The sequence below is a fragment of the Hippocampus bargibanti genome, linkage group LG01 (genome assembly GCF_051943395.1).
Source record: "Hippocampus bargibanti isolate YZ-2025 linkage group LG01, ASM5194339v1, whole genome shotgun sequence".
NCBI lineage: Eukaryota > Metazoa > Chordata > Actinopteri > Syngnathiformes > Syngnathidae > Hippocampus > Hippocampus bargibanti.
This window is the reverse complement of record NC_142734.1, coordinates 8,928,082-8,940,288: the sequence shown is the minus strand read 5'-3', so window position 1 is coordinate 8,940,288 and position 12,207 is coordinate 8,928,082. Positions and strand designations below refer to the sequence as shown.

The 12,207-nt window shown below is 41.5% G+C and overlaps 1 protein-coding gene across 7 annotated transcripts in view; it reads right to left on the bottom strand.

The window, feature by feature from the left end:
* The window catches only part of iqsec1b (IQ motif and Sec7 domain ArfGEF 1b), a 133,435-nt gene that overhangs the window by 54,177 nt on the left and 67,051 nt on the right, over nucleotides 1–12,207 (bottom strand). Inside the window, exon 1 of one of the 7 annotated variants that reach the window (XM_088994484.1) lies at nucleotides 9,961–10,600. The exons of 5 other annotated variants lie outside the window; for them this stretch is intronic. In XM_088994484.1, the coding sequence (XP_088850610.1) occupies nucleotides 9,961–10,037 (77 nt within the window). In that variant the 5' untranslated portion in view covers nucleotides 10,038–10,600. Of the gene's footprint in view, nucleotides 1–3,670; nucleotides 4,069–9,960; nucleotides 10,601–12,207 lie in introns of those variants that run through there. One more of the 7 variants, XM_088994474.1, reaches the window with a different exon arrangement.

Below are 12,207 nucleotides of genomic sequence, written 5' to 3'. Positions count from 1 at the left end.
CCATCCGAGACATGTCTAATCTTTTCCACCACTTAGACTATTTTTCACTTACCACGGCGGAACCGGAGGCTCGCTTTGGCAGATCACTGCATTTCCATTACAAGTAGTTCCCCTTCATAACCGCACCCACCTTCCCCTTTCTCAAAATGTCTGTTAGAGTCAAAGCAGCAACAAAAGCAAAAGATCAACAACCTTGCCGCCTGCTCACATTGATCACCACCCACCGGTATTAGCGTCCCCGGAGGTCTTTCTTGTAAGCCATTTACCGACGAAGCAGGGGTGACAGGTCAGTTTAGCATTCCAGGCCCTTCAAACGAGACTTTACTCAACATGCTGCTTTACTCCTCTGTCCCCTGACACGTTCACCGTGGGATAAGGTGGCAAGGGTGTCGCCGTCTCCAGAGCCGCACAATAAATAAGTCATGCTTGCTGACATACTAGAATAAGACTGGTATCAGATGCAACCCTGTTTCTATGGAGTCCCGTCTGGGTCAAAAGTTAACACCGGCTTATTTTTAGCTCGGGAACTGAAAAACACTATCAGAAGGCGAACACCTCAGAAAGACATTTTCTCCTTCAGTAGCATGAAAAAGTGTGTTCCAACTTTTGATTATTTCTGCTCAACGTACATGCTTTTTAAATGACATTTTTTGCCAAAACGGTTGTGCAATTTAAAAACATCACCCTGCCCACAATCTTGTGCAACGACAGCAGCACCTGTCATTGGTGTCCATGATTGTATTTAATAGTTGTAATGATCACTGTTATTATGAAGGCTTCATGATCTATAGCAGGGGTTGGGAACCTATGGCTCGCGAGCCATATATGGCTCTTTTGATGATTGCATATGGCTCATAAAACTAGATACATATTCTCGCTTTTCTGCTATTCGTTTCCTGTTGGGGCTTGCAGTTGGCGGAAAGCGCAATTTTGATTGGATGACCCTGACCAAGGTTGGTGGAAAACGCAATTTTGATTGGATGATACTGGCCGTCATGTTAAAACAGGTAAACGCCTTTGTGGAGAGAAGAGGTTCTGATTCTAATTTGCAATGAAACAATACCATCGATGAAACAGTCAAATGTCAGTGGCATTTTAATAAGCTCCATGCTAACGTTAGCAATATACAGTAATTGGATTGGATTGGATTGGATATGCCTTTATTAGTCTCACTGTGGAGAAATTTACATTTCACAGCAGCAAAGTGATGAAAGGAATGAAAGTAGAAAAACAAAATACATGAGCTGCTGGAAAGGCAGCCACTCTCGCGGCGCCGTCTTGAAGTCAAAATAACAAAAAAAAACTAAATAACAAATAATATGACAGCATAGAGACAATATGACAAAACAAAGACACAGAGAGACATTCATTCTTCAGGACTTGCTGTACCCTCTTTGTGATGACATGAAGCAGTTCTAGATGAACGAGGAGAGGATCAAAGCGTCTTTCCACCAGTGGATCAGGGACATCATGGTGGAATGTGCACGTCGACTACAAGCTAAATGTTGAAAGCAAACACGCAGCTGTAGCATCCATTGACGAAAAGAGATTGTCTCACATCTCCTGTTCCACATAAATCTGCTTCAATTCCAAGCCGCAACAGTTCCACATACGCATCGGCGCTCTGCGCTGACGCTCCTTTCTTCTTATCGCGGGTTCCTCAAGCCATGCATCCATCCAGCCGCAGACTGTCCAACAGCACTGACCTTCCACTGGACAAAGCGGGGCTGTGAAGATGCTGCCCATTACAGGCGCAAAAAAGCACAATGGCCCCTTTGGTGTCCAGCGATGGCAGTCGAATGGCTCCAACATTCCTCCCATTCAAAAACAGTACTGGCATATTCATGCTGCCGAAAAGGCGCAACCGCTCAGCACAATCTCCTCCTTGATGAATGTCGTGGTCAAAAATGCTGAAAAACAATCTGTATCCGTTCCACACGATGCACAACAACACAAAGTGACAAAAGAAAACACAAAACAAGACAAAAACAACCAAAAAAAAGCAAGGCTCATGAGAGCACTTGCTGAGGCTGCCTACTCGGGCGCCATCTTGGACTTCGCAGAAGTACAGTAGTCTCGTTATATCGATATTCTCGGGAGTCCGAAAAAATATCGATATAACCGGGACTATCGATATATCCGATCCTGAGCGCATGTAATTTTCTCCTTGCGTTCATGGAAATAGTATCGTAATAAGCGGTACTATCGATATAACCGATATCGATATAACGAGACTACTGTACTTCTGCGAGAGACAGCAGAAAGCAAGTGTGGAAGCTAATGAGCTGTGTGCAGGCTAGCTAGCAATAACTTCGCCTATGGACCCGGCAAGTTGACTTTCATTCCGATCGTTTAGCTGGATTTTTACCAATCATGAGGAACGGAAAAACATTCATGTTAACGGTGAGTACTATCACAAAGTTATTTTCAATTATACATTCTGACATTTTGTTGAAAGGTGGCCTTGATCTTGATACAGTCGACCATGATTGCCACGGAATTACAGCATTGCACAACACTGAGAATTTACAGTCCACGTTTAACAAATATAATCAGGTCAGATGAGCCCAAAGGACCATTATAAGCTTGTCACAGTTCCCTGCAAACTCATTTCTAAGAAGTCATTTGAATGAAGCAGGAGAAAGAAAGAAGACATTGTACATAACTCATTCGCTACCATTCCTAAATTTATTCGAGAATTGAAAAGTGTGAAAAGCGCTGGTCAGACCTCCAGAAAGTTTTTTCCCTTCTACGGGAGGGCAGCATTTGCCTTTTGTCCATGTTCGCGTTTTGTTACTGTTCAGCTAGTGTTAAAACATTATATAAATCAATATGTGTGGATTGTATTTTAGTTTTGGTTTTTCTTGATGGGGTAAAGGGCTGGCCAGACCCATGGCATGTTTTTTCCTTCCACAAGGGGGCATTTCATTTTTTCCGCATTAGCGCTTTGTTCCAGCTTCAGCTGTTGATAAAGCACCATATAAATCAATATGTATGAATGGTATTGTATTTTGTACAGCCACCCCCATTTCAAGCTCAGATAACTCCAGACCCATATAACTTTGGAATTAATATTTTTTTTTCTGATGAAATAATATAGTCTAAGGTTTCTAACGCTGCATTGAATGTTTATGTAGTCCTAAAAGTCAATATTCTGTGGCTCCTGGAATTCAAGTGACAACGAAAAAAAAAAACCCTTGCACTGGGGTGGACACTTTTTTGCACATCGTTTGGCAGTGAACAGTTGAAAAATTGGACATTGATTTGAAATTCTATATTTAGGGTTGAAGTTATTTTTAGTTCAGTCAGAGATATTTTAATACCACAGCGTATTCATGCTACACAATATGAAGCCATGTTCAAGGTTAACGACAACAACAGCAACAAAAACAGACTTTCAGCTCATTGGTAAATGATTTTTGATGTCTTTGTTCAGTGAAAGTATCAAAAGACCAAGAACATTTTCACAATGAGGCCTGTATGTCTTTAAACATTATGTTCAGATTTTCCTGCAGAGGAAAGGAAATGTTTTGAGTGATGCACAGGACATGGCACTTTGCTCTGTCACTTTGGAAATTTCCATCCAGACTGCTGTGGTTAGTCAGAGAACAACCAGCACTATTAATGTAGAGCAACCACACGAGTGCTTAGACCAGATGATCTCCATTACCTTATGGTCCGGCTGGAGATGCAGTACTTCCACATCGCATTCCACAAGGTAGTGACATCAGCAGAGACCTCAGACATGCCCGAAAAAAAATGTGCATGGCCCTGGCGTTTTGAAAAACTGGAAAGCAAAAGAAGTGACCAGCGGAAATATCGTCTGCGTTCACTCCCTGGAACCGCAAATTGCAAGCCTCATCTTTCACTTTCCGTGCAAAATCCCACAGAGAGATTCATTCCATCTGTGCTTCAAGTCTCGAAGCTGCGGTCCCGCTTCAAGTTGCTGCCCTTACCAGCTGATGCCAGATGACCAAGTAAGGTAAAGGCCCAGTACGGAGAACAGAAGACAAACGATGCCTCTACTGAACAAAAGCTCTTCACCCAGCACAACTTTTTCAGCTCTGTGCAACTGCACCCCTTTTTTTTGTTCCTTCTAAACCTGCACCAAGCTTGTTCTCCTCGTGTGGCGTTCACATGCATGCCCCTTGACCGTGATGGGGAGGGTCTATGCCGCGAGTTTCAACCAGAGAAAAAGAAGGAAACAGAGAGATTGAGATACGGCCTTAGTAATAGGTGGGCTTGTGTCCAACAATCACAGAGCTCATGAAGAGGGAAGGCCGCACTCGGGAGAGGGTGAAGGCCAGTTCAGCAGCTGGGAGGGGCTGTTTAGGGGGAGGAAATAGGCTTGGATAGAATATGACGACATGCAAGCGAGGTATGAGAGATGCCATGAGTTATACCCCCATGATGGGAATATTCCAATGAATTCAAGCACTCAGATGGTTTCGGAGCATGCAGGAAAATAATAGCAGTCAATGACACACACGTCAGCGCTACGCAGTTGTGAAGAGACTTCTGCTAATGCATCTGTGCTCTTCACTAGATATATTTCATACTCAGGCTAAGGGAAAAAACAGCAATCAACAGACCACTGAAGTAATTTAGTATTTCCACGGTGGATGTTTACACAACCTGCTGAAAGAATGTTTTCAAAGTCTTGTAGACACGTGACCCCGACCCCACCCTTCCCAAATGCGGTCATCAGATTTGTATAAAGAAGATCATACATTCCTTCAGTGGCACCAACACAATCTCACAACTTCCTTGGGATAGCCAACCCAAAGGTAATAATGGTATTGCTTATTATTATTATTATTATTATTATTATTATTATTTTTATTATTATCAGAGCATTGTCATCAAATGGTGAGTATAGTTTTTGCTTTTTTGAATGTTGTGCCAATAACCATTTTGTGTTTGGGAGCATTTTACTGAGCGAGTTGCTTGTTCTGTAGCCACAAAGGGACATAAGTCGTCTTGTGCCGGTCCCAAGCCCGGATAAATACAGAGGGTTGTGTCAGGAAGGGCATCCGACGTAAAAGCTTGGCGAAAACAAACATGCGGATCAAACCTCTAAAGATGGAGGGCACTAATTTGCTGTGGCGACCCCTTGTAGGGAAAAGCTGAAAGGAAAAGAAGAATAAAGCAATTCTGTTCTAAGATTAAGGCAAGTAATGGAGTGTAATGGAAACAACACACTTTTTCCACTAAAAATAGAAATCATGGCCATTCAATTGGGATTTTGTGATTTATTACCCCCTCAAAAAATAATGCAGGACATATTTAGAATGATATCGCACGCAAAGTCACAAAACATGGATGCATGCCTTGAGGAGCCCGTGAAAGAGAAAACAGGAGCGTCAGCGCAAAGCACCGATGCGTATGTGGAACTGCATGTCGAGGCTTGGAATTGAAGCAGATTTACGTGGGACAGGAGATGTTAGACAATCTCTTTTTATCAATGGATGCTACAGCGTCGTGTTTGCATTCAAAAATTAGCTTGTAGCAGATTCCACCATGATGTCTCTGATCCACTGGTGAAAAGGAGGCTTTGATAATTTCCTCTTTCATCTAGAACTGCTTGATGTAACAAAGAGGATGCTGAAAGTGCTTAAGATTGAATGACTGAGTCTATTGTGCTGTGTCACATTATATCTTAATTTGTATTTTTGTTGTTGGACTTCAAGAGAGTGGCTGCTTTTATAGAAGCTCCTGTATGTTGTTTTTCCATTTCTTTCTTTCGTCTTACTTTCATCACTTTGCTGCTGCGAGATGTAAATTTCTCCACTGTGAGACTAATAAATCCAATCACCCCTCTTGGACAGGCAATTGGAATGACAAAGGTGGACACAATTTTTCCTCAGGACCACACACCCTCATGATTTTGAACCAAAATCTTGTTTTTGTTGTTGTGAAATGTGTAAATTTCTCCACTGTGAGACAAATAAGGGCTAATCTAATCTAATCTAATCTAATCTAATCTAAAAGCATAATTGATTAGCATGTGTTTTTGCATTTCAAAATACATCACAAATAACTCAAATACACACAACAACAAATCAATAACAAATAACAATAACAAATAACAATAACAAATAACAATAACAAATAACAATAACAAATAACAAATAACAATACCAAATAACGTCTGTGTAAACTCTCAGTCGTACAGGAGTGGTCCATCGATGAGAAGGTTTCTTCAGCCGTCATCTGTACAAAAGTGAAGGTTTCGGACGTTTCGCCTCCTATCCAAGAGGCTTCGTCAGCGAACTAAAGTCTGACTGGTCGTATCGGCACCTAAAAGCTAGCAACCACTCATTTGACGACAATGAGGTTAAAATCTTAGCGAAAGAACATAGATGGTTTGAAAGGGGGGTAAAAGAGGCGATTCTTATAAAACAATTTCTTTCATAACTTTGCTGCGATTCTTATAAAACAACAAAATCCTTCATTAAACCGGTCTGGTGGTGTGAGGTTCAATTTGGATGGTGTGAGGTTCAATTTGGATCGTTCATACAATAGCCTGCTCAGGCAAAACAGGTTAGGCAACTTTCGCAATGCTGATGAGGGTCGTTATGCTGATGAGGTGATACCGGGGGGAGTGGGGGTAATAGGCCAATCGTTAGTCAGGAATGTAGGAACAATCAGTGGGGCCACAGGGGGGGGTCCCGCGCCCCCCCCCAACCTGAGAGTAGGGACCTATCATAGCTGTGTCCGGCGCCACCAGGTCTGGACATTAGGGATATATAAATAGGGCCGATACGACCAGTCAGACTTTAGTTCGCTGACGAAGCCTCTTGGATAGGAGGCGAAACGTCCGAAACCTTCACTTTTGTACAGATGACGGCTGAAGAAACCTTCTCATCGAAATACCAAATAACGCTTTGATCCTCTTCTTTTTCATATAGAACTGCTTCATGTAACAAAGAGGGTAGAGAAAGTGCTTAAGAATGAATGACTCTCTGTGTTGTCATACTGTTTTAGTGTTGTCATATTATTTATTTAGTCTTTTTTTTGTTCTTTTGACTTCAAGACGGCGACGCGCGAGTGGCTACCTTTTCAGCAGCTCATGTATTTTGTTTTCCTACTTTCATTCCTTTCATCACTTTGCTGCTGTGAAATGTAAATTTCTCCACTGCGAGAGTAATAAAGGCAAATCCATCCATCCATCCATCCATACAACTCCCAGTCATACTAAATTATACAGACTCGGAATCCAAAGTATGCCATTAATTCCCCCTGTATTACACAATAGTAATAGTTGCCACCTCACCTCAGAAAATATGATTTTTTTTTAATATTTAATTTTTTTAAACCATTTTGTCTTAGTCTATCAGAACTGGACCACTGGACACTGTTTATGTCGGTCAGATTTAATCTGACACAAATCTGGAAAATCAACGCCTTAATTTCCTATTCTCAACTCCAGGTGTGTTTGGGGAAATTAAGAAGAAGCGGCCAATAAGGAGCCATTATTTGAATCTGTAGTTGTAAAAGTGCCATTTCACTGAAGCAAAGTGGAGAAAAAGAAGAAAACAATACAGAATGATGAGCCCACTGCAATAACAACAAACCATCTCCCAGCAGAGATCATAGATGGCCCGTGTGCTATTCATTCCATTTTCTGGATTGTAATTGTCATTAGGATTGCTGGTGAGCTCGAGCTGACATAAGCAAAATGGGCCGTTTTTCGACAAACACAAACACAAGACTAACATTTCCACCCAAGGACAACTGAGGGTCTCAAATGAACCGAACATGCACATTTTTGGAAGGTGGGAGAAGGCCAGCGTCCATTTTGGTCATACATTTTTTATTTCATGTAGAAAAGGTCCACTATCCTAACCCATCAGCAATGAGCTCGACACAAACAACAAATATACATTTTTTTTCTTCACCATTGCGAATGGTGTACTTACATTAAAATAAATAAAAATACAATTCACTGTATACAAAACCAAAAAACTCTGGCATTCCCGAACTTATTTGGGAATTGAAAATATGACGTGGAGCGCCATTTCCAAATTTGGGACTGCCGATAAAGCGCTGGTCAATGTTTCTCCTTTCCACGAGAGGCAGCATTTCCATTTTTTCCATGTTAGCGCTTTGTTACAGCTTCAGCTGTCGTTAAAGCGCTATAGAAACCAATATATATGTATTGCATTATATTTTGGATAGCCACCCTCATTTCGAGATCATACAACTCTAGACCCTTATAATTTATTAATTAACTCTTTGTTTCTGATGAAAGAAGAGAGTCTAAGGTTTCTTATGCTGCTTTCAATGTTTGGTCCTAAAACTCAATATTCTGTGGGTGCTGGAATTTGAGTGACAAGGACAAAAACACTGGCACTGAAGTGGACACATTTTTGCACGGCTCGCAGTGAATGAGTTAAGTGCTCATAAGAACTCATTTTGTACATTCGTCAATAATAATAACTCAAAATTATAAATTATTGAGGTCCATGTTTAACTTTTATATCATCGTAAACCTGCAAAACAATATTAGGTTGACTCACTTTGCATTATAAGCGCTATAAAGACATATCTGCCATCTGGTGGTAATTGCTGATATTTTTTATTCAAATTGTTTGCGGATCCACACCAGTGTTTTTGCATATTGGGAGTTTTTTTTGTTGTTGTCATTTTCATATTTGTCCTATGTTTCTGCAAATTTTCTTCCTCATTCTCCCCTCTTAAATCTCAGGGAGATTTACCGGTAAGTAGCCACTCAGAGTGTGGTCACATTCAGCTGCCAACTTCAAACTTCAAAAAGGAAGTCCAGAGCCCGGATTCTAATCAACATGCACACTACCATGAGGCCAAAGTGGTAATTTTGCTGCGCAGCCCATGTTGGAAACAAAGCTTCATTAGGCCGCAATGGCAGGTAAATGGTTGTCTTTGAATTTGTCTCAGCTGCATTTCAGCTTTTCAACAACTGGAGTGTGATTATTCGGTTTAAGGAGCATCTGAGGCCTCTGTCATTATCGGCTGTGAATGACATGCGGCCGCCTTTATAGTCCCAACACAGCAGCAGGGGGGATGAGCTGTGTAATTTATACAGCATGATACAGGGCAATAGAAAACCATTTTGATAAACTTGTCATTTACAACCCCCCCCCCCCCAACTCTAGTGGTTAAAATAATCTGATACCTGGTAGAACAAAACATGTTTGAGAGTGTTCCAGTCTGCTCTCCCTTTTCCACATCCCCCCAAAACAATGTGTAATCTAATCTCAGGACAGGACATGTTTGTGTAAAAGGCAGAGAAATCCTGAAGCATTTGAAAGAGTCATAAATTGTGGATTCCTTAGACATGCTTTATGTGTGCTTCTAAAATGGATGGGCAACTAATGAGGGAGAGATTATGCAGGAGGTGAGAGGTGAACGGCGCAGTTTCCCCAGTGGGACCCAGATGGGATACATTTAGTCATCACTTGCTTTTCGGTCAATGCTGAACACATAAACAATCCATCACAAAGTCAGTAAATTGGCTGCTTGTGCTAAATGAAGGCTAAAATGAGGATTTCTCAAAGAAATTTACAACAGTTCATGTAGCTCGCAATTGCCTAAACGAGCTCTCACCTCAGTCACAGTTTGCCTCACAACCGGACAGAATCAGAATCAGAAAGCCTTTAATAGTCCCACATGGGGAAATTTGCAATTTACAACAGCAAAATTGAAAGGGGGGGGGAGGGTGGGTAAGTATTCTATGCACAAAAGGAAATGTCAGGAGCCTGAAATGTATACTATACCTGCACAAACAAGTGTCATAAAAAGAACTGTACATAGTGTAAAGTATAAAAATCTAAAAAGCATTGAAAAAACATATTTGACACTGTATTGACTCGACATAAGGTAGCTGTGCTATTTACAATGTATGAGTCAATGTTTTTTTTTTCCATGTGTGTTTATTAAGACGTGAGGAAACATGTTTGTGTTTGTCTTCAGACCTACCTTTTGTAAAAGTTGTTGTTGGGGTGCAAGCACAGCACATGCCAGTAGTCCATACAAAAGGCTTTAAACTTCCACATCCTGGGCACGGACAATCAAGCAGCAACACGGAATCCAAGGACATTAAATATCCAAAAATGTCAGCAAATAAGCAGGACCTTGATTCATTGGCATGTATGAGCCAATGGTGTGGAAATCGGATTCATCTTGCGACTGGAGCAAAACCACAAGGACTGATGACAGCCGGCACTGTTTTAACCTGCCACTAACCACCAGCACACTACTCCTGGAGCCGTCCGTCTCTGTCAACATGAGCCCACAACAGCAGGCGGACTGGGATCCCCTTTTGGACCTTAATTTATACTTGGGATCCACGCCTCAGAAGAAGTCCAGTATTTGCTGTGCTGGCTGTGTTTCGCAGCAATTCAGGTCAGTCAGTGTGTCCTCTGTGAAGGCTGGCCCCACACAGAATCCTCTGAGACTTCATGGCTGCGACTCCAGCCGGTACAGGTACCGGAATGTGGACGAGTGCCTGGGGCCGGGAGGAAGAACCTTGCTGTTCCCAGTCAAGCTTAAACTTTCCAATGCTGTGCCCTTATCCAGACAAATTTTCTTCGCTTCTTCTCATCCTCTCCCGATAAGTCTTCCTCACACAGGCGCTGCCATCTGCAGAGAACCTCCCAGAAATGTGCCGAATGCGGTTGCCGGGCAACACTAGCGTACTCGTGAAGCTTCAAAAGAGAGCAGAGAAGCGACACATGTGATTGGCTGTTTGAGGGGATGGGCGGGACTGCGGCAATGCCGTATGACCACACGTGTCAAGAAGGAAGGGATTCATTAAATCAATTCAATAATAGGGTCAAGTCAGGATGTCAGAAACAAAATTGAGGTCATGCATATGTGAACATCATAAACCTGGAGGAAATGAAAACATTTTGGGATTCAATTTAGTACTGTCGCATTTGGCCGAGTGACCCAAAATGAATGCCAATCAAGGCATTTTCTGGCCAATTGTTTGCCATTGAACACAAAGCCAGTGTTGTTGTTTCTCAAACCAGAACCTCTCATCAAGATTCAGCCCAAGTCGGTTCAGAGCAAACATACAATGAGAATGATGCAGTGACACAAACAAGTAGACTTTGGGGCTACAATCACAAAAGTCAAATTAACACGCATATATAGTTATCAAAATGTTTAATGTGGTTAGAACCGTTTCATCCGTCAACAACTCTCCACATGAAGTTATTTTCGGAACCTCCTGGAACCGGATGAGCCTTTCGCAAAATATTGAAAGAGCTTGGGTGTCAACAAAGGGTGCAAAGAAAGCCTGAATGGCAGTGAGGGGACACAAAGGAATGAATTAATCTACACACCATTCATCAGCCATTTTCTAACAATTCACACATCCTCATTTTCATGAGCCTCACAGCAAACAAGCTATTTTGTACATCGCCGTTCCCTGTGGGTTTTCTTTGGTCCTGGAAACATCACACTTATTGACTTTTTGTCGTCAATAATAAACAGAGACACAAACAGGCAACCCATTAAAAATAAGCTTTCAAGTGACTTCCTTCTTTTGGATTAATGGAAAGTGTGGGTGGAAACAGTTTTTGTTCAGAATGCAAAAAGAGCCCGTCAGGAAGAGCGATTAGTGCAGAATTAGGTGGCATGAAATGCAAACAACTTGTCAAATATAAACTACGGGCTTTAATTAAGTTTAGAGTCTACAGGGCAGGGCAAAGCAAAACAACACACACTACCATAAAGACGATGCGATCTAGTTGGCACTCATGTCCACTTGAGTGGCTAATTGGTTAAAAAAAAGTTTTTTCTTGGTGGCAAGAATCTTGCATTGGCACAGATACAAAAAAATAATAATACACATCATGATGTTTTGTTCGTTGACCACGCATCTATGGACAGGCCAAAGAATTTGATAGAACTTTATTTGGATTGGATTAGCCTTTATTAGTCTTGCAGTGGAGACATTTAAATTTAACAGCAGCAAAGTTATGAAAGCCAGAGGAAAGGAAATGAAAAAGTAGAAAGACAAATCCAGGAGCTGCTGTAAAGGCACCCAGTCTCGTGCTGCCAACTTGAAGTAAAAAAAAACCTCAATACCAAATAACATGACAACACAAAAGACACAGTCTTTCAATCTTTCAATCCGACACCATTTTTTTGTTTCCTAACTGACAGAAAAATGTTTTATAGCATCTAAAATACCCAAAACACGTAGGCTGATAGTTC